The 22896-nt window shown below is 36.9% G+C and overlaps 1 protein-coding gene across 2 annotated transcripts in view; it reads left to right on the forward strand.

Annotated features, from left to right (window-relative positions):
- The window catches only part of IFT88 (intraflagellar transport 88), a 42791-nt gene extending 20472 nt beyond the window's left edge, over window positions 1-22319 (forward strand). For both annotated transcript variants that reach the window (XM_059493693.1, XM_059493692.1), the window contains 7 exons: window positions 1124-1239; window positions 4099-4151; window positions 4661-4726; window positions 6433-6539; window positions 12149-12212; window positions 20519-20614; window positions 21292-22319. In XM_059493693.1, the coding sequence (XP_059349676.1) occupies window positions 1124-1239; window positions 4099-4151; window positions 4661-4726; window positions 6433-6539; window positions 12149-12212; window positions 20519-20614; window positions 21292-21413 (624 nt within the window). In that variant the 3' untranslated portion in view covers window positions 21414-22319. The remainder of the gene's footprint in view (window positions 1-1123; window positions 1240-4098; window positions 4152-4660; window positions 4727-6432; window positions 6540-12148; window positions 12213-20518; window positions 20615-21291) is intronic.
- Window positions 22320-22896: the final 577 nt, after the last annotated feature.

The raw sequence follows: 22896 nt of genomic DNA on the forward strand, positions 1-22896 counted from the left end.
TTGTCCTAAGTAAAGAAAAGTTTGCAATAGGTTCCTATATCAAATTAATAATTGATTAATTTAAACCTTATAAAATGTCATCCAAAAAGAGGACAAAAAAGAGATACTGAGGGAGAGTTAACAAAATCTGATTTTTGTAGTCAGATTCCAAGGAAATACATAGGGTATGTTTCCATGTGGATATTGGGCTCAGACTTTCAATTTTTTTCAATGTAATCATTGTTTACACTGACCTGCAATAATGTTAATTTAAAATATAGCCTGGGACAAAATAAAATCGGGATATAATAGAAGTCATTTTAGAGGTGTGTAATGTGACTGAGTTGATTGGAAGCTGTGTCTGTATAATATGGAGATACATATAGATTGTGTTTTGTTTATGCTTGGAAGTTTTTATATATATTTTAACAGTATAGCTATACATTATGTATACACAGTTGCCTAAAGATAGGCAGCTTCTTTCATTTCAAACCAGCTGTACTACTGTCCACAGTTTGTAGAGATTCTTCTGTGTTAGAAATGAGAATAAGACAGAAGTGTCTGGTGCAATCCAAGAGTTCTCTTTCTTTATCCGTGCAAAGTGAGGATGACCAAGTCTGTGTTGCAATCTGAATTACCAATTGACTTGTTCTTGATGATAATTTTGTTGCTTATTTCAAAGGGAATTTCTAAAAAGCTGAAAATGCTATTCATGTAGTTATGTACAGAAAGGAATGCTTTGGGGTGAGTTTTCCAGCAGACTGATGTGAATGAGGAATTGTACGCTTATTAGTTAGCATTGTTTAATGTTTTAGATAAGTTATTCATGCATAGATGTGATTTCAGTAAATGTTTTTGCTGTTACAAGCTATTTAAAATAGTATTTCAAATAAGGCTAGATGGAAAATGTGACAGGCTCATCTTGGATAACTTCTAAAAAGCATTCTGCAATTAGGAAACTTAGCATGCCTTTTTTTTCCTCCCCACCAGGATCACTTAGTGTAGCACACTACTTCCATTCATTTATATTACATGTTTTGGGCATCTGGAGAATTAAATACTTGAGAAAGATATTCCAGAAGCAACATAAAGATGTTGTTTATCACTAAAGTTGTGTGGTTTTTCACCTTTCCTATTTTGTCAGTCGTACCGGTATTTCCCTTCCAACATTGAGGTCATTGAGTGGCTTGGAGCGTATTACATTGACACCCAGTTCTGTGAAAAAGCCATTGAGTACTTTGAAAGGGCAGCACTTATCCTGTAAGTAGTTATTACTTTATGCCTGCTCAGATTTCTGATTAGATATCCATCAGAATACCTAGAGATAAACCAGCTGGATAACTTTAATACTATAACAAACAGGAGGGTTCAGAATATTTGTGATATTTTTTAATCTTCTCAACTCTCTGCTCATTTACAGCGTGTTTTTGCTCTTACTGTGCATTTTCAGTGTTAAATAAAATCCTCCATTGGGCCCAAGAGAGGGTTAGCTATTAGAACCTATTTTTCTCTAGTATCTGCAATTAAACACAACTATGAAGTGGAGAACAGTTCTCCAAAGCCACCAAGACCTCTTTCTCTGTCTTCATGTAAAATATTTCCTCTCTATTGTTTTATTATGCAGTGAGGATTTGGTGGTTCAGATAAGTGCATGTTTTGGCTGATCTTACTGCATTTCCTCTTTTCACATGACTTCTACTTCCATCAAATAAGGCATATAAGTAAGGAAAAATGTGCAGTGCTGTACTACCAGTAATCAGTGAAAATAAATTGACAATCAGTGAAAATAAATTGAAGCTAAACTGATCCTGATAAAGATATTTGAATTATGCTGAGTTTAGTTCAACAACTTAATTGCTGAAATTGTTCTTTAGCAGAATATGATGCACTTGAGTATATAGGTCATATACTTTATTTTAGTTCAGAAAGGGACCTCACTAGAGAATGGTTTATAAATAAAATTTGGTCAAATTTAAATTTGTAATCCAGAGTTCAAAGAGAATTCTAAGAACATACACAGTGTTTTTGTCTGGAAACAAATATATGTGTATAGGTTCATGAAGAATTTTGTGTTAATAAATGAACTAAAATTCACTCCCAGTAAGTGTGAATTTCTTTATTTTGTGTTTTAGGAAAACTATGGAAAATTATGCAAAACTCTGTTATTGCTTCTCTTGAGATGATCTAGCATTAGACATTCTTTTTGTTCTTGAATCTGAATGACATGTATGTACAAAACACCATATGAACAATAAATTCATTCAGTGTAATTCAAGGAGAAATGATTCTGCATATAGGTTGTAAGAAGTTCAGTAAAAAATCCTAACTCTGGCTTTGAGATGCTTGGGTGAGAGTAGACCTTAATTACAGATGAGAAAATCTAAGGTTTAATTAAGGATTAAAAAATGGATAAAAAATAGAGAAAAATAGACTTCACTGAAATGGTAATTTATTTATAAAGAAATAGAGAAGTACTTTAGACAAAAATGCACAGGAGAGCTGACAGAAATCACAGTTCACACGTTTGCCAGCATTCTTTTCCCTACAAATACCAGCCACCTTAAAAAATCATTTTAGTCAAGCTATGAGATTTCATATGCTGGCATTCACGGCCTTCTTAGAAAATTTGGAAAGAAACAGCTGAGAATAAGAGGAATTATTTCACAATCTTGTTTTGGCAAAGATTTAAATATTTTGTGCTTCATGTCGCAGTCGCTCCATGCATTAAGTATGTGCATTGTAAAGTACTTATGAAGAATTGGCATATTAAATTCTTCAGTATTACTTGTAATTTATCTGTAATACAGAAAAATGTTTTCTTTATGGGAGGAGATTTTTAATTGTAGATAAGACAGCATAAATATTTTGCTCTTTATTTGGTATTAAAAATAGAGACTAGATATGCTAATTGGTAAATATGAATGTAAATATAAATTGCTACTAACTTTAAATAAAGTTGCATTTTGAAATTATATCCTTATTTTAGCTGTCAACAGCATTTTAAAATTTTATTGTTTAATGCATTCAGTATTTTAATCACAATAACTACTTTTTAAATTGCATTCTAAGATAACTTGTTAGACAATGAATTGGGAAACAGTTTTTCACTATTTTATTTTTCCTATCACACTGAAGTCTATCCTTAATAAAAGGACTTAGTGTAGTTAGTACTTGATGCTGACAATTTATTCTCTCTAGAGTTTTCATACTGAACTGAGTAATAAATTCTGTTACGGTGTGTGTTTGGCTGCCTTTGTTTGCAGGAGACACATTCAGCTGAAGGTAAAAAGGTGCAACATTTGTATTTCATGAACTTGCTTGGCAACTACCAGGCAAACAGATTGCTTAGAGTTAAAAATGGCCTGTGCTATGATTAGAGAGGAAAACTGAAGAGGATAAGTACAAAACTGTTCTGAAAATATTAACTGACAGTCCCTTTTGGATATGCTACTATTCAATTGTAAGCCACTTGTGCAACATTCTTTGGCTTATAGAGGATGCTTACACTGTTAACATGAAAATTTCCTAATTTTCACATTGTCTGGGTAAAAATGATGAAAGAGTCCAACAGTTTTATTGCACATGCTCAAGCATCTCAAATATTTTCTCTGACCATACTGTCACCATTATGTGCTAAAAAGGGAAGGACAGGCAGCAGCTAGGACATCAAGGTGATAGCACAGAGGAAGAGCCAGAGTTCAAAGCTGTGAGTAGGGACTGTGTTTCCTGGCAGGAATCCGTGGCCAATGTGGGATCCTAGTGCTGGAACCTCCTCAGAGTACAATTTAGCATTGTGTTCCTCCCCCATTGCATGGTTCTGTATCTCTGACAAAGATTAGTGGTTCACATGTCAGGTCTGCTAATTGTGTCTGGGCACAGAATCATGAACCTGAGGAAAAACTCTAACATGGGAGTGAAAATGAGTGACATGGAGTCTTGGAGACAGGTATGTGATGCAGCAGTGTGTGAGCTGAGCAGGATACATTCTTTCTAGGAAGGCAACATGCTGGGTGAAACATTGATTAGTAGGTAAATAGTAGGTCTTTACCAGTGCTATGCAGATTATTTTGCTCACTCATTGTTTGGCAGTGTATGTGATTTTGTTTTGTTTATATGCAGGCCAACACAAGTGAAATGGCAGCTGATGGTTGCCAGTTGCTACAGAAGAAGTGGTAAGTTCTGTAACTTTTTTGTTATTGCTTTCAGGTTTGTAAGATTTTTTTGTAATTCATTGGGTTGTTCAGCTGGGAGAATAATGAGAGGGTTTCGTGGGAAGGATGGAGACAGACTGGGATCTGCAGTTCCAGGTCATGGAGCAGCAGTTTTAAACTGAATAAGAGTAGATTTACACTGGGCATAAGGGAGGAATTTTTCATTGTGAGCATGGTGAGACACTGCAACAATGGTGTCATAGAGGAAGGTCAAAAAAAAAAACCCCAAAAATCAGTAACCTCCTCCTCATTAACTCTGTTATTTACAGAGTAATTTGGACTGTTTTCAGATGCTTTTAATTTTTACTATCCATTAATAAAGAATGTTAAGTTTGTTCTTACAAATTTAGTCCTACAATATTAAATCATTAATTATAAAGATGAATTGATGTTAAGGTCTTCCAGTTTCTCATCAAATATTCATTTTTATATTTGAATGTGTGGATAGGAGATGTTTGTTTTGTTTGCAGGCAACTACCAGAAAGCTTTGGAGAAATACAAAGTCATTCACAGAAAATTCCCAGAGAATGTTGAATGTAAGTTGTCTCATTCTGCGGTGCAACTATCAAAGGAAACTTTGTTACATTGAATAGGTGTGTTAGTAATCATATGATGTATTTTTCATACAAAAATACTTCCATTAACTAATATTTTTATTCATGCTAATGCTGCATGGTTTTTGTGACAACACTGACGCGTGATTTAAGAAATATGAGGGTAATGCTGAAGAAGAGCAATGGAAAGAAACTTTAACTGAGTTGCATTGGATGAGTTCTTTCTCATACATATGTCCTAGATTTTATAACTATGTTACTCATTTAATCTTTCTTCTGAAAAATGTATGTATTTGTACTTCTGTTTCCTGTGAGTTGAAACTCCTGCTGTAAATTTCTACATATGAGAAAATGTTATTGCTAAGTTTTATCAAAGTCAGGGTTTCCAGAAAAAACATTGAGGATGAGATTTTGTTGCTGGGTTTTTAACTATAGCTTGTCACCCAGTCTCTGGAAAATCCATAGAGGATTTCAAACTAAACTGCAGGAAACACAACTTTGAAGAGTAAGACATTTTGTAAAATCAGTCACACCTGTACTGTAAATAAAAAAACCCTGTAGAAAATAAGGGTTGCCAGTGGTTGTGTAAACATTCTCTTCCATCCCACACCGTGCCTCACAAATTCCAAAATACAAGGTTGTTGCCAACGAGTCTGTGCTTTCAGATGCAATGTGGGAAGAACAGTCATTGTATTTTATTTTAAAATTGTATCATTCTGCTTTAACAAATGTATTGCTTTTTTAAAGAGGAATCACAGCTCTCTTGTACAAGTGAAATTCAGTGCTGTAATTCCTTAAAGTTATATGCAAAATGTCATGTTCCTGTTGCTCACACATATTTCGGAGGAGCCTCTAGTAAACCTTTTAGAATGCAAATATGTTTCTGAACATAGTTTCTACAAATTTCACAAATGGAGACAGGAGTTAGGCAAGACAATTTAACTGATCTAAGTTTTCTACTGCTGAAACAATGGTTCTTCCCTCATCCGTCCCTGAGCATGGGTTTCCTAAACCAGCAGAAAACTAACTTAGCACAAAATGAAATAACACGTTTGTGAAAGTCTGGAGAGAATGGATCATGTCCTGCTTGTTTCTGCTTTAGTTCTTTGAAAGGAATGTTAACAAGCACATAGGAATACCAACAGTGTTTTCAGAGTTTGGTAGAGTGTCTCAGGAGAATGTTTTTCAGGGATTCTTTTAGTTCAATCATACAGTTACATTCAATTTTTATGTCAGCTTTGTTGGGGTTTCTTAATTCTATAAATATTACTCTTTAAAAATCAACCACAGCAGAGGAAAAAAATATTTTGATTCACTTGGCATTTGCAAAATTATTTTCAACAAAATTCTCTTGATAGCAGCTCCTTAGTAATATTGTAGTATCATTTCTCTGCTTTCCAGCTTCCAAAATATTTTGCAAATGTCAAGAGTTCTGAGCCAAAATAGTTAGTCTGCCTTTTGCCTGCTACTTATACTGATGGTATCTGTACTGTTCATGGATTAGGACACAGAGAAAATATTGAATTACTTGCAAAATATCACACCTTGTGTAGTGATGTGGACTGGAGTCACCTTGTTTGCTGTTATCTGCACTGTTTGCCATTCTGCATGTCCAGTTCTGTCAGGGTGCACTTGTAGTTTGAGCTGCTTGTAAATCCTTTTCTAACAATGCTTTACTTTCCAATTAGGCCTCAGATTTTTAGTTCGTCTCTGCACAGACATGGGGCTGAAAGAAGTCCAGGAATACATAACAAAGCTCAAGAAAGCAGAAAAATTAAAAGAAATCAGAGAGCAGGTAAGTTTGTTTCTGTGTGTATTACACAGTATTGCTGCAAAGATAGGTGAAGCTAAAGTAATGTTTATGATGCTTCAAGACAAAATGTGTTGTTAACTTCCTGGTTTACAGAAGCTTATATTTTGGGGTTTGGGAGACTTAGTTTTAAATTACTGATCTGTCTGAATAGTTTCTGAGCACCAGATTTTCTGTGATTTTTAAATACTAGTGAAAGATGGACTATGTGGACATGAGGGAATGCCAGAGCCACTCGCATAATTCAATGTCTGTGGAATGTCGTCTTTCCTACTCACTTGCCAGATTTTATTTAATACTTCAGTGGATTTATGAGCCAAGTAATAATGCAACTATAGGGAGAGATGGGAAGCCTAAGAATTTGTCCATGTAAAAGAACTCCTTTTTCATTATATACAAAACTGCAGCACTGACATATTATATAGGTAGAAGTAAACTATTCATGTGAGTGCCAATTTAAAAAAAAGAAAAGAAAAGAATTCCATGGAAAAGTAACAGGCTGTGAAAGGTATGAGATCATAACTTGTGTTCTGTTCAGAAGAGTGAGCTCACGTTTGTGTGTGTGTGCACTCGTGCATTGTTTTCTTGCTATTCTGGTGATAAAATAAGATTTTAAAATTAAAAACAGCTGCTTGTTTGAAAAGCATTATCCATGCAAAGTATTCAAGCTTGGTTTGCCTATCCAGAGAATTGCCTCAGAGCTACATAGTCACATTAGGATACTTTAAGTATTAACTAATTTACTCTGCTCTACTAACACTTATTGGTCCCTTTTGATGACAGATCATGTGCACATGCATTCTTGGCTGCTTCTGCTTAAGTTCCAGCGAGCCTGAGTATGCCTGTGAGCACAGGGACACTTTAAAAATGAAACTCACAAGGGGAAACACTGACTGAAGGATTGCAGCTTTATGCTACAACCACACTTTGAGGGGCTAGCTGAAGTGTACTGACTGGGCTTTTCAGTAACTGTAAAATTCAAAGCACTTGGGAAAATGGACCAAAGAAAACAGTTAACAGCTGTATGGGATTGATATTCCTTTATGTCTCCCCATAATTGTATCAGTAAGCAAAACAGATGACCAGGTATAATGCACCTATTCTGCAGAACTCACAATAAAGAGATTCACTGAAGTGTGCTAAATGGCCTTTGCTTGGTTTCTGATCACTTCAGTGTCAGTGATACACATACTTTGTTGCAGTAACTTTAAATACCTCAGTGCTTTACTTGAGAAAGCTCACCAACAAAACCAGTTAAAACTGGTTTATTTTATAGTTGACTAGAGAGAGAGAGGTCCCTGGAGAAGAAAGGCCATTTCTTTGAATGTAATTCTGGGCTTTTTTCTACACTGAAGGCGTTAATTGTAGATGGGCAATGTCAAGGACTTTAAAGAAAACACCTTTTTTTCTTTACAGAAGTTAATTTTGAATACAATTTTTAAAAAGCTAAAAATTGTCATGTCTCTTTCTGTTATTTTCATATGCGAAGCAAGAGCTTTCCCAAACACATTACTTTCTGGTGAGGAAAAAGCTACTGATTGACTATTTAAAAGTTTAAATCCTCAAAGTAAATTAAGATTTTAGTAACATAAAAATTATGTTTAAATTATGGGGGTTTTTCATTCTGACTTCTTTGTGTTAAGCGAATTCATCAAGTCATACCTGAATGACAGAAGTGTCAGTGGGCTCCAACACAGACTTGTGGTTGAACAAGTTATTGCACACTTGGTTTAGACTGTTCAGGCTTTAACAGTCACCATAACTCAGCCATGGTGTGGGAAGCTCCCTCTGTGTCTTGAATTGCAGTATTCCTGTTTAAGAGTGTGTTGACTCTATCCTGTCACAACACTAACCTTGCAAAGCAGGATCACAGAATGGTTTATGTTGAAAGGAACATTTAAAGATTATCTAGTTTCAAGCCCCTGCTGTGGGCAGGGACACCTTCCATTATCAGGTTGCTCAGAGCCCCATCATATCTGACTTTGAACATTTCCAGGGATGGTCATTCACAGCTTCTCTGGGCAATCTGTTCCAGTGTCCCAACATCCTCAACATATTTTTTTCTCCTTCTCTACCCTTTCTCAGTTTAAAGCCATTATTCCTTGTCCTGCCACCACAGGGCTTAGTAAAAAGTCTGTCCCCATATTTCTTTTAAGACCCCTTTAAGTATTGAAAGGCCACAACATTTCCCCAGTCTTCTCTTCTCCGGGCTGAACAACTTCAACCCTCTCAGCCTGTCTTCACTGGAGAAGTGCTTTAGCTCTCTTTTCATCTTCATGGTCCTCCTCTGGGCCCTCTCCAACAGGGCCAAGTCCTTACACTGGATGCTCCAGAACTGGACACACAACTCTGGAGTATCAGGAGGGCAGAGTAGAGCAGATCAGATAGGGTTTCTATGATGGCGCTTTTAATTAGTCAAAGCTTTAAGATAGATCTGCTTAAATATTCCCTCTAGTGTGTTACCCAGAAAAAAAAATAATTAAGCCTTTTGAATAAGCCTGATAGTACTGTAATTTAAACTAAACTGATTTTCATTTAAGCAGATAAAATGAATTGCAGTAAGTTTAAAAAACCCAAACAAACCCCAGACAAACACGCCTCTTTCCTTTGTGCCCCCTAAAAACCACAGTCAATAATAAAAATACAACAGGTTTCTCGTCAGTTCTGTCAACTTCATTCCTGCAGACAGGCCAGTGTTTCCAGCCTAAGCTCTGAATGGGAGCAAAATTCTGCCCCTGTGGTTCCAAGTACACTCTCTTCAGCACCTCTGAAGTCTGATCAGTTGCTTTCTGCTCCTTCTTGCTGCTCCTTGTCTTGGTGGGACATGCTCCCATCTCCTCCTTCTGCCTTTCTCCTCTGCCACGCTCTCAAAACTTTTCAAGTTCCTCCCAAAGGAAAGGAACAACTTCTTCTGCTCCCAAGGAACCCACTGACACAGTTTTCTTAATAATGAACACTGTTGTAGTTGGTAAAAAAGCAAAGACTCTAAGGAAAGATGTTTCAGGGCACACTGTGATTCAGTATGCAGCTGTCCTGCATTAGTACTGGAATATCTTTCTGTGACAATCTCTACATCAGTGCTGTCTTGCAAACAATAGCCCTGCAGTTCCTTCTTTTGCTATTGATGTTACATCTGGGTTCCCATCCTCTGATTTTGGGTTTGGGAAGGTTTTTTTGTTTATTTCTTGGTTGGGGGTGGGTGTGTGATTTTTAGTCTTCTCTCTGCCATCTGGCTTTGGAAATTACTAGAGTTTTTTTTTACTAAGTTCCTTCTGTCATCCATGACCATACAGTAATAAACTATACTTTCTAGTTCTAAAATTACCAAATTTTAATATTTCACCACCTAAGTTTCCAATAGGAATACTGGTTTCAGTTAGCAGTACCAGATACAGTTCAATTCCTGCTCCCAATTTTAGACTAACCCTTGATTTCTCAATTGCACCCAGTAAAGACAAAATAGGTAAAATGCTAGGATAGTATACCTGCATTTCACAGTCTGCACATAGACTTTGTCTTCCTATAGAAATTTATCAAAATTTTCTATTTTGGCATTGTTTTTCCAGAATAAGTATATCCACATGGAGTTTATACCAAAATAAATATTCTGGAGTACTTATTTCCCTCAGTTCTCAAATATGGACAAGTTGTTAAATACTTCCAGCCAAGAATCTGGGAACATCTGTGGAGTTCATTCCCTGTAGAAATTTTTCTCCCTGCTTCTCACAGCATTTAGTTTTTACTGCAACCTTCATATGTTGGAATGTTGGAGGGATGGTGGGGGTGGGAGCTGGCATCTTTTGTTTTTGTTTGTTTGATTGGGGTTTTTTACTGCATTAGTCTTCCTTTTTCATGTTTCACTCTAAAAAAGACAGGTAATAGTGTCAAAGTTCACAGAGCCTCCTTGGCACTGCTGTGCACACACATTACTGTTTATTTCCCTTCAGTGAGCTTAATGGCTGATGGGCTGTGCTGAGGAGCAGTGATGAGAGGTGCAAATGCTGCAGGGGCCTTACTGCCTTTGCCTTCAGGCATCCACATCTGGGCTAACCATCCCAAATGTCTTTTTCAGTCATGGGAGAAATAGGCATTTTTAGGGTGGAAACCTATTTTTAATGTCTGCTTTTAGTGTGGGATTACTTACAAACTACTCACTTGGAATTTTACAGGAGTTAATCATATGTTTAAATTGTAGTTATTATGTTATATTTTGGGAGGAAGGTCCTAGGGTGTAAATGCCAAGAGGGCACCATCACATAGGAACTGCTTCCCTTGGGTGGACAGAAGCTGAGCTGCTGTCAGACTTGCTGTCAGTCATTCAACAGTTGGGAGAGTCTGGACAGGCTTCCTGAAGGATTGGTATATGCTACTTCACTGGGCTGTGAAAAGGATATTTAATCCAAAATTCAGAGAACATATTTTAGGCTTGAGGATTTCCCAAAGCAAATAAAAAAGTGTGAGAAATTCTGGTCCCAGACTGAATTGCTCCCAGAGCAGCCCTGATTTCACACTAGGCTCAATGCTTTCCTGTCTGACTCCTGTGGGTTTTGATTTAAGAGTTCTTCCTTTTTCTGTTGGCATGAATCTTAGAAGTTCTTTCACTTCTTTGGTATCATTCCAACTTTGCCAGACTTCATGATATTTTTCTGGTGAAAAATGAGTGAAGAATTTATAGTAATTGACCTGGAGACATGATGTGTCTTTTAATCAGATCCTGAATTCCTATTTTGAAGTAAGATGCAGAGATACTTTATTAATAGCTGAGTGCCTTAAACATCAAGTTCTTATACCTACCTATCAAAAAGTCCCTCACTGAGGTGTCCTGTCTGATAATTGACAAGATGTATGCATAAGAAATTTGGTGTTTTGCCAGAAGATCTAAGTCTGCCATGTCATACAAAGGTATTGCTTTGATAAACTGTTAAAATTTTCAAATAACACTCAAAAAAACACAGCTGGGAGATGTTTATGGTACCTTCCCCTATGCAAGAGAGCTGACTTTTTAAACACAGCTTTTAAAGTATTTACCTTCACCTTTATCTTGCATTTAACACTCAACAGCAAATTAAATTTTGCTGTGAAATACAGTTCTGTGCCAAAAATTCAAAATCCAAGATCCATAGGGTGAATAGTTCTTTTTATAGATTCCCCCACTTCTCCCTTTTGAGTCTTTACAATAATAAAATGCTTGTGGGATTTACAAGATGTTAATGGTCAGAGGCTACTTTGAACTCATGCAAGGAGGGCTGTATTGCCTGTTTTTTCAGCTGTACTTTACAAAGGAACATCTGAACTATTTTTAGGCACATTCCTTGTATAAATTTTATCTGAAGAAAAATAATTTACTGAGATATTATATTTGAATTTCAGAGAACTCTTGTTTTATATAAACATTGGATTTAACCCTGATTTTAAGGACAATTTTATGTGTTGAAAAGCAACCTTTAGTAGTTACAGTGTAGTAAGTCTAGTTTAACATTCTTCTACTGTTTTATTAACAAGCTGAGTTTAATTTTCAGTCATTTTCTCTAATATATATTGGTAAATGAGTTTTTTTGTTCTGTTCTTTTCAAACCTTTTCCACTGTCGTGCAGCGCATTAAATCTGGCAGAGAGGGCAAAGAGGGAGCTGCGCGGAGCCGCAAAGAGGGAAGTGGTGGTGAGTAGTCAAGGCCTCTGATTAAATATCAGTTTTGACAGAACCCTGAAGGAAACAGATTTTCTGAAAGTGTTTCTAAAGCCTCCTTTCATCCTGAAACACACACAAATATGCACTGAGTAATATGTGAGGGCTTCAGAAACTTTGTTTCATACTTTTTGATTTTCTCATTGCACCTGGTACAGTAGCATGGATGTGGTCCCACATTTATGTTTTATATACAGACCTTATTATATGCCTGCTTGTTTTCAGTACCGTGGACATGAGTGTTTTTATCCCATTAACTTGGTATTTGAACATTTTTAACTTTGGAATATTTACTAAAAGGAATCATGTGTTACAACAAAACAGAACACATAAGTCATGGAAATTAGGAATTCATTGTTTCTTTATTTAACATGAAGGAAAAGGAATTTTGTAGCCACTGTGTAATCTGCTATGATAGGTGTTTGTTACAAGTTCAGCAGATTGTTCTGTGCAGCCAGCTCTGTATTAAGGATAACATACCCTTTACTACCTTTGAGCTCATCCTTCCCCTTATCTCTGGGTAGCAGAACTGAAGTTCTGGAGTCTTCCCTAGAATAAATCTTCCTCTCTGGACACTCAGTTTCCCTGCTTCTATAAATTTGCAGTCCTGATTTCCATAAATGTAAAACTCCTGCAATGTCAGTCAGGAAACTGCCCTGTATTGTCTTTTCTGCACTAGGTAGCCTGCGTATTGCAGGGCAAATGATTTTTCCCTCCCATTATTAAATCCATGAAATTAGTAATGTAAACCTAACAGTCCCCCACTGCTGCTCTAAGGAAACTAGAAGACTTCAGGCTACTTCAACCACCTGCAAAAAAAAAAACAACAAACCAAACCTGAAAAAAACCCCAACCAACCAAAACCCCATATTTTAACCCAAAAAGGAAATGGTTTATTTGTATCCTGCTTTTGGTTTATCTTAATATCAGTGGATTTCATTAGAAGATATGCCCAGTAAATTCTTGCCTCTCTTCCCTTCCTTTTACAGAGAAATATTTTATGATGTTTTTTTTCTTATTTGGTGATTTTACTTCTCCACCTACATAGCAGATATTTTACTACACTTATCAAATTCTATAGGGTCAGGAAAAGTCATGGCAATTACTTATGTAATCTGAAGATGACCTTAGAATGCTGTTACATTATGAAGACTGCTTCCCTGGATTTTCTGAGTGAGAAACCTAAGAGTGAGTGTTAGGTGCTTCAGAGAGATCTCATTCCTTTTCCAGCTCAGTAGTTTCACTAGAGAAGCTTTTAAATAATTTCTTGATGTATGGAAGAAACAACCATTCACCTAGGATTGAATTTTACCTGTTCTGGGCCTCAGGCCAAAGTAATTCTTTATTTAAGTAGCAGAGCAGGGTGGAAGAGGATGGAGAGTTTCTGGGCCCTGCTTTGTTACATAAACCCTGTGATCAGGCAGCCAGCTGGAGGTGCCAACAAAGCAGCACTGTGAGGCAGGATTGGTCCCTGTTCTCTGTCATTAAGAGGAATCCACTTCAGCATCCAGCAAGTAGAAATGAAGAGCAGCATTGGTAACAGGCAAGGGTATTTGCAGCTGTGCAAAACTTTGCGTCGGGTGTGTAGGGAAATGACACAAAGGGTCTCTTCCAGCTCTATTTTGTAATTATCCCCCCCCTCATTCATGAAAAAGGGGCATGTTTCAGGAGGGAGAGAGTAATTCAGCAAAAGAAGGTGTACCTAATGCTTGTGCTGAAAGGATGCTAAGACAACATAAATCCCACAAACTACCAGTTTGTCAGTATTTCTTTTAAAGACACAAATATCTATTGAAAGTTATCTTCCTTTTCTAATTTTTTCTTTTTTTTTTTTTTTAATTTTAAAACAATAAGAAAGGCGATGAGAGGTTAAGAAGGATAAGTGTTAACCTAGAATTTGCCCTATCAGTAATTCTTAGATTGTTGAGTTTAAGATATTATGTCAAATACATTTAAGAGTTGAAAAAAACAGTTTGGGAACAAGTCTGTGTAAGAGCATGTTTGAGAACTCTTCATTATACAAATTCAGTGCCAGAGATCCAGCCTTTCTGGAAATGACTTGGCAAACAAGCAAAGGTACAAAGAAGGTCCTGTACTGAGCCTAGAGTTAACTTCCTGCTGGGATTCTTAATTAAAGTTGTGGTGAGCTGCACTACTTATATGTATTTTTAGAATGAGTCAAAGGCACTGGGCACATTTTAACTGTAATGTTGGCTCTAGGGAGCCTTATCAGTGAAGAACCTGGACACTCACAGCATCAGATGTTAAGGACTGGGCTGTATTTTGTCCACATTGTACTAAGGGTGACTAATAGACACCTGAACACCCAAACATTTTATTTTGTCCAAAGCTTGGCTTTGTTCACCTGGGTTATGAGCTGTAATTTGCAGTTTTATAAATTCCTGTGCATGGCCTGTGTGAAGATACGTATGAAATATAAACATGGGTTATTTTATTTCATAATATTAGTATGCTTTTGGTAAATTATTGACTTCAAAAGGAGAGGAAAAAAAATAAATGTATACATTTTAAGGTTAGTGTTTTCCAGTGGTGTTGCCAAGACCAAAAGGGTTCATTTTCCTATACTGCATGAGGGATTTGCCATCATTACTGAACCCAGTGAAGCATGGAATCCTCCTTAGTTTAGTACTTACTAGCTAAATCAAAGTACTTACTAGCTAACTGAAGTCTTATGCATTCCAAATATTTTAAGTAGGATGCCTGGTTTTTTTTCTTTCCTCTTAACAGCTCACTGTCCTCATACTTGTCAGCATTCCTATGAGATTTTTCCCCCCCCAAATATTTTGTCCCCATACAGTTATTTATATTAAGAGTATTAATAATTCAGGTTTCCTTGTTTAAGGAAATATGATCTAAAATTGCTTTTAAAGAGGAAGCTAAGAAGAAAGCGAACTAAGCCAACAAGGTTTGTACTTCACAGGGCATACTTTACAGGCACAGTACTTTGCCAGTATAAATTAAAACAGAAGGGTGTGTGAGATGCACCACAGCACAATTTCAGCAATATAATTGGTGTGTGCATGAATGGTAGACAGAATGATCAGAGAGATCAAGAAAACTGACGTCTATATATCAATGTCAGTTAAAGTCTGTTCTTGTCCTGTTGGAAGCAAATGACATTGATACAGTCCTGTTAATCTTTTTTTTTTTTGTTTTTTATTTTAAAAAGGAGAAAAAAAACCCAAAACCACAATACCATGAAACCTTGAAGGAAGCTAACAGTATCTGAGTTTAGGCGGTTCTCAAAGATTTTCTTTCCATTAATTTTTTCTTGTTTTCATACCCACTTTTTTGTGTTTTGCAGATACATGATTGTAATATCCGGAAGTTAGCAGTTGGTGCACTGTGGTTTTTACCAGCATAAGGAATTTTTCCTGATTGATAGCATAATGCCTTTATAAGTGTAGATAGTGCAAAGTATGACATTAAGGAATCCATTCCCATGGCAGTGTTTACTTGGTCTCTGCATTTGCCCAGCTCACTGAATGGGGAGTTCTGTGCTGGATGAGAGGAGCCGTGCAGTCTCGGACAGGAGCCCACAGAAGCAGTGTTTGAATTCAGAAGAGGAAAGGCTGAGTCCTTTGCATTCTCCTTGTTACCTAGGCCTGTCAGGATGGATTTGGAAAATAAACCACATGGGAATAATTTAGGTGTCTTTTCCCTTTTTCATTTTACTGGTTACTGTGTCAGTTTGTCCATCCCCAAAGATTTCCCATATTCAAACACGCTTTACCATCCCAGAGGGATCAATTATATATTATCGAAGTATGTTTTAGATGTTTGAGCTGTAGGCATCCCAGATAATCCTGACTGTGATAAAGATGAGATTTTCTTGTTACTCTGCAGCCAGGACATGACAATCATTTATATTTGCTAGGCTTTGTGTGCCTGTTGATGCCTCATTAATTACAAGTCGTTTTGGGAGGGTTCCATTGGCTGTGTGTGAAGAATAGAAAAAAGTTTTCTTAATTAATGGAGAAGGGAAAATCTGTTGAAATGAAGAGAACATCTTAGTCTGTTTTCTGCTCTGAGCTCACCTAAGGAGTGAGCTGAACTAACACACCACAAACAACTGTCATTCAACAGAATTTCAAATCAAAATGAACAGCAGTGAAGTTATAAATTGCATCTACTTCCCATGCTCTTTCACAGTTTTAATATATTATTCTGCCTTCTGCACTGAACTTACTCTTCTCTTTGGTCAAACCAATGCCAATTCTTCTCCAAAGATGGTGTCTTCATCCCAAGTATGAAAGATACACCAAGCTGCACTTAAAACACATTCTGGAGTTATTGGAGAGTTAGCCCACTGTGCTCTTTGTTTCATAAAGATTTTACAGAGGAGGTAGATTACCAAACAATCTTACCCTTTGATGTCTTTTCTTGATGAGTAAAATAGTACTAAAAGTTCTGATTTACGTCCTTTGTGGTACTGGAGGAATTTCCAATGTAATATTGTCATCACTGTAATTGCAACTAGTTAGATTCCTCTAAAAAAATAAATACAAATACAATGGATTTTTTGGTTTGAAGTACACACAGGTATCGTGTGACACAGGAAGTACAGAAACATAAAAAGATGGAGAATCTTTTTTGCTAGGTATCACTACTTAAATTACTAAATAGGATTATTTTTGCACTATGTTGCATTATTCATTGTTCTGCCATATAAAATTGGTCATTTTTTAAATTAGGTTTTATATTTTTATTCTTTTTAATTCCCATCCAAATTCTATGTGAAGGAATTAGTTCAAATCAGTTTTTGTAAAACACTGAACAACTCTAAATGAATGAAACAATTCTAATAGAATAATTTAAACATCCTAAATATAGTAATATGGCCATGACTTTTGAACAGATGAGAGGAAGGAATGCACTGTAAAAGATATCAGCATGCAGAGTGTATTATTTATGTCTTTGTATGCATAGTCCTCAGTTAAGGCTATTTAACAGAGACTGTGAGGGAAAGGTAATGTCAGCATGGGTAATCCAAATCTCAAGTATTATGATTTTACAGAGTAAATATATTTGTAAATCAGATTTTATATTGACCAGCTCTGCCTAATCGGTTCCTGTTGCTTTTTCAACTGAAATCTGGAGCTGTGTTCCTGTGGTCACTTCATGTGTAGGTGTCCACATTGTCACCCCAAAATGAGTACAGTGGGGATGGCCTCTGCATGAGCTACAGTAATAACTTACTTAATAAAAGCCCAATAAGTTAATAAATAAGAACTGGGTATTAATTACAGGTTTCCTTAGATACAGAGAGCGATTTAGTTCAGCAGTGGTCTTCCATTATTCAAAAGCTACTTTGAATTAGGTGCTGGTGTTTGTACAGTTAATACAGTAATAGAAAATTAATTTGCAGTTTCAGAAATATCTACCTGTAGTCCTCTGATTGTAGGTACAATCAGAGAGATGTTAACACTGAAAGCTGCGCTCTTAGTAGATAAAGACTACAAATAAAGCTTTTCATCCTCACTGATATCTTTGTTTTCTTCTGTGTATTACTTTAGTAAAAGTTAATTTCATTCCCATAATTCAAAATGTATATAAAATCTTTTTCCTAGATGGGGTGAGAGCAGCAGGGAATGATGAGTAGAAATTGTAAAACTTGCCTCCAAAAAGTATGTGTGTTTGTGGAAAAAATGCTTTAAAAACAACTCCTTCTCTGAAGTTTTCTTTACTGTAGGATACCAAAATCCTGAAGTCTATATTGCAAGCTTATATTCCTTAATATTGCCAAATTATGTGTGAATGTATGCTAAAAAAACCATGTAGATGATTCTCCAAACAGAACTACAAAAAGTAATTTCAAGATGATATTTAGACTTCTGGCAGATCATGTTATATGGTCAACAGAATTTTTAATAGCTGCCATATTGGCAGCCAAATCCTGTATCCCATGGCAAGAGTGTCAAGAAAAGCTTACCCCAAATGGCTTAACAGCTAGGGGATTCCTTGTGAAAGCTGGAGCTGTGGGTTTGAACTCCCTCAGGTGAAAGCAAGCATTGAGCCAGACATCTCACTTCCTGAGCTGCTCTCTGACATCTCCATGTAATGCAGATGGTGTCAAGCACCTCTTGTTTCTTCTGGGTGCACTTTAAAATGAAAGGTGCTCCTCTTTCTCATCTTCAGGTATGCTCAGAGCATACTGCAGGCCTCAGAGACTTGATGTGGTTTTGCATATTGGTCTAATCTAAACTAAGTGTGAAGAACTAACCAGAAGGGTTGTTTCCCTTCACTCTAATGCTGGATATAATGCTCATACAGAAGTAAGGTGAGCAGTGTTACTTTGTTGATCCACCTGAGAAAAGATTTTCACTAGGTTACTTTTAAATGTACCTAGTAAAACTTAAGTATCCTAGAACATCTAAAGAAGCCTCTGTTTTCAATTGTGTTTTTTTAAAGCAGTAAGATGTACAGGTAACTACTGGGTATTCTGTTAATCCCACTCAGTTTGGTTTGTCTACCATCCTTTTCTTCCTTCTTTCACTTAGTATAAAGTCTTTCACCTTCCTCTGGTAGCATTGCTAGCATCCACGTGTTTTCCTCCTTCACAGCTGAAAACATTTGGTATGCCATTTTCCTCCTCTTTTCTTTTCATTACATGCAGTTCTTCCTTTCTGCGACCAACCAACTAAACCTATGGAGTTTCTTCAACCAGCTCAGTCTTCCCCTATTGTAGTCTGCTGTATTGTTCCTGTCTTTGCATCTCTTTACTGCTCCTTACAACTTTATTTATCATGTTAAAAATTGTTTTCCATTATGCAAGACTGTGCCTATTTCTATCCTACTCTTTTTCTCATTGATTATTTGTATTTTCCTCAAAACATTTTCCTCCACGGCATCTCTGAAGTCCAGCTCTCACCTCCTTGCTGCACAGGCCTCTCTAGGGCCCAGTCAAATCAAGGGGACGCCCTTTTGTAATTTCACGGCCCTTTAGTTGAGTTTCTCTCCAGGAAAACTCATTGTTTTCTCCCTGTTTCTTCAAATTCTTCAGATATTACTTCTTTCATGAAACCTGTCAGTGAGAATTGGTCCAAGGGAAGTGGATGTACATTAAGATATGTGTTCCTTGCTTTGAAATTTCAACTGCAGTATGTGTCTTGTGAACTTATTAACTGTTTGACATGGCTGTATGTGTTTCTTGGAGCAGAGATGTCTTCCAGTTTAGGGTTGAGCAAACAGAAGTCTGTGGTAGTATTTATAGAAAGATAAATGTTTGTCATCTTTGTAGACCTTGGGGGGGGAGGTTTTTTTCCTTTTAATTATAACAATATCTATTAAAATAACATTTGTAGTAAATAAGACAATGGAAATATGTTGCCAAGTCCAGACTTTGTAATTAATGTTTGCTGAATGAAAGCCATTTTTCCTCCTTACGATGGAAGACTTTTAATACTCACGTTGTTTGGTGGTGTAAATGAACATGTCTCTATTTGGCTGCACATCCTGCCTTGTAAATATACCAAGTCAAACTCAAAATGTTTTCTCCCAGGTGAAAAAATATTGCATAAAAATTTGTTGTAGCAGATGAGATTGAAAGCTTGCCATGAATGTGAAAAAGAGAATCAGAGGTGAAGAGAATATTTCAAGTGTCTGGAATACTGCTGTGGCAGGAGAATGTTAATCTGCTGTTGTCTGGGCAGGAGGCAGCCCTTGGAGCCGACACATTCCTTGGGGCCCTGCTGCAAAGGGAGCTGCCAGCAGAGTGTTTACAGCGAGCTGCAGGGCCAGCATGGTCTGTACACATGGGCTGAGCCTGCTGCCACGCACACAGCACATGGCAAATATGCTCTTGTAATTAAAAGCTAACTTAAGTGTTGCATTTAACCTTGACAGTACTGAGCAGGTGGCTCACACTGATGTGTAAGTAAGCACACAAACATAGGAAATGTCCAGTGTACATTGTGACAGTGTTTATATATTTATCATGCTTATTTTAACTCCAAAATGTGCCTGTAATTTATAAGCAACTGAAATGTCAGCATTCGAAGCAGAAATATTTTAATGTGTTTACTCCAAAGTCATAAGGCTGTATATATTTTTTAAAAAACGTTAACACACATGTGTGGACACAGTGTCCACTGTGTCTTAAACACCACTACTACAAATGAGTACTGTGTCTGTCATGAAAAGATGGTTTCATCCAAGTCCAGTTTGACAGATAGTAGTAGCTGATTTAGTGTTATTCTTGTATCGTGGTTTCACAGAACATAACAACATGTTGTCTTTTTTTTTTTCCTGTTCCCCAGATAGTGGTGGTACCAAAGGGGAAAGACTGAGTGCCAAACTGAAAGTTCTGCCTGGAACAAATGAACCCTATGAAGGTAGCAGCAGTAAAGAAATAGGCAAGTGGACTCTTATACCTTTTCTAATTTCATGGTCCTCAGGGAGAGGAGAAATAAGGAGAGAGGAAAAAATATAAGTTGTTGGAAGAGTATGTAAAATTAGATAATTGGGGAAACATCTGCCCATGAAAATGAGGCTTTCGCTTCATGGTTCAGAGCTCACTATAAAGTAATTGTAAATATTAAGAAATGTGGCCCTTGTTAATATTACTTTCAGTATCTGTCTGCTGTGCCCTTTAAGTCAGTTCTTGCCATTCTGCAGTAATAGGTTCTTCAATAAGAATGGATTTTCAAAGGGGTTTAAAAACTCAAATTCATGTGGAATGTGGTACTTCCTAAAAAGCCATTCCTCAAACAAGTCATCAGTCTTGCTGTTCCTTGCACATTTCCAAAGTCTTTTTCTCACTGTAGTATAATAAGAGAAATTTATTAGAAAAAACAGCAAGAGGCTTCCATCAGTAGAACTCTGGAACTTTGCTCTTGTGCCCTGCCTCAGTTCCTGAATGCAGTGTTTTGTTCTCCTTCAGCATTCACATGCTCATTCTGTCTGCATTTCAAAGACACAGATGTGTAGTGCTAAGTCCTAATCTTGTATTTGATTTTGTATGTTTAAAACCAGCTAAAGTTAAAGCTAAAATAGTTTGTAACTGTTTCACATGTATTTATTTAAACCCTAGATGCCTCCTACGCAGATCCACTTGGCCCACAACCAGAAAGACCAAAAACAGCAGCAAGAAAAAGAACGGAGGAAGATGATTTTGCTGATGAAGAACTAGGAGAGGATCTGCTTCCAGAATAGCATATGGGCCACTCATCTTTTTTTAATCCTTGTCAAAGTTTTAGCTGAAACACTTTTCATTCATAATGATTTTTTAGTGGATTTTTATAAACTATTCATTAAATACTTTGAACATGTGGTACTTTATGTTAAAAACTTGGATTTGCAATTGCAGTGTCTTCTGTGATTGATTAAAAAAATAATGGTGAGGTTATTTTACTCATGCATAGGATCTACACAAGTACTCAAACACATTGCAAGCTGTATCAAATGTGTAAAGCTTTTGCTTTCAGAAATACATACAATGATAATATTAGAGAGAAAAGCCTCTAAAATTTCATCTTTCAATGCAGAATACCTCGAAGCAATGCTTGTAAGCTTGAAATTCCTGTATCCTTCATCCAAAGCCAGAATTAAGTCCTGTGAACTGACCTGAAAATGCTGGGTATGACCTTGGTCTTCCTTAAAGTCCCAGTTCAGTGAATCACTTTGCACTGATACCAAAGAAAGCATCTTAATTGTAGCCTACTCTTAGATGAACTAGGACCATTTTTGCAGTCTCTCAGCAAAATGTCCTTATTTTTATTGTTGGTTTGGGGTTTTTGGGGTTTTGGGTTTTTTTTTGTTTTTTTTTTTGAGTGATCAGAGTTCTCAGGGTTTCAGCCTAGTTTGTTCAGAATTGCTAATTAGACTGCAGCTTTTGTCTTATGTTGGAGACTGTGGCACTGACCACACAGGAGTAGTTTTCTATAGCCTAACCTGAGTATGGGCAAAGTTAGTTACAGAAATCACCATTTTGCTTATGAACTGAACAAGTTTGATCTGAAGTTACTGAGACCTGTTAAATTCCTGTAGTAGGGATCACTTTGGGGAGATAAAAATATTAGTGAAGTGTTCATACTTTCCTAATAAATACTTGCAAAACTAGTCCACTGAGATGGCTTGTTTTTGGAACCCTGGCATGAGTTTGGTTTAATAGTTAGACTTTGGTCATTGCACTTTGAGTTGCAAGAATTCAATCTTCTGAAATTTTCAGTGTTCCCTCTCAGTGTTGCTCAGTGCTGCTCAGACTGTTTGTCAGTGACAGTGGAGAAGTCTCTTTGTATCTTCATGAAATGTTTTTTCAGGTTTTAGAAATGCTGCCCAGTTTCATAGGATGTCTGCAGTGGTCAGAAGTGTCCTGTGGGGTGTATGAGCTGCTTTGTGTGTAGCATGCTTCCCACGGGACCGGAGCAGAGTTTCATCTGGGATTGCACCACTTCCACCTGATGGTCCAAGCAGAGCGTGTTCAGTGCTGTTTGTGGAACACCCCAAGGGGCTCACCAAAGAAGAAAGACAAGGTAAGCTCTGGGGCCTGATCCTTCTAAGGGGTGGAAAAGAGCATGAGAAGGAAGTGGATGGCAGCTGCCTTATTTCTGCAAGTCTCTCTTGCCTGTTCCTCAGTCCTGCTGTATCTGCTGCTCTGGTTGTAGAATGACAGATTCCTGGATGTCATGGTAGTTCT

This window comes from Ammospiza nelsoni, chromosome 2 (genome assembly GCF_027579445.1).
Source record: "Ammospiza nelsoni isolate bAmmNel1 chromosome 2, bAmmNel1.pri, whole genome shotgun sequence".
Taxonomy (NCBI): domain Eukaryota; kingdom Metazoa; phylum Chordata; class Aves; order Passeriformes; family Passerellidae; genus Ammospiza; species Ammospiza nelsoni.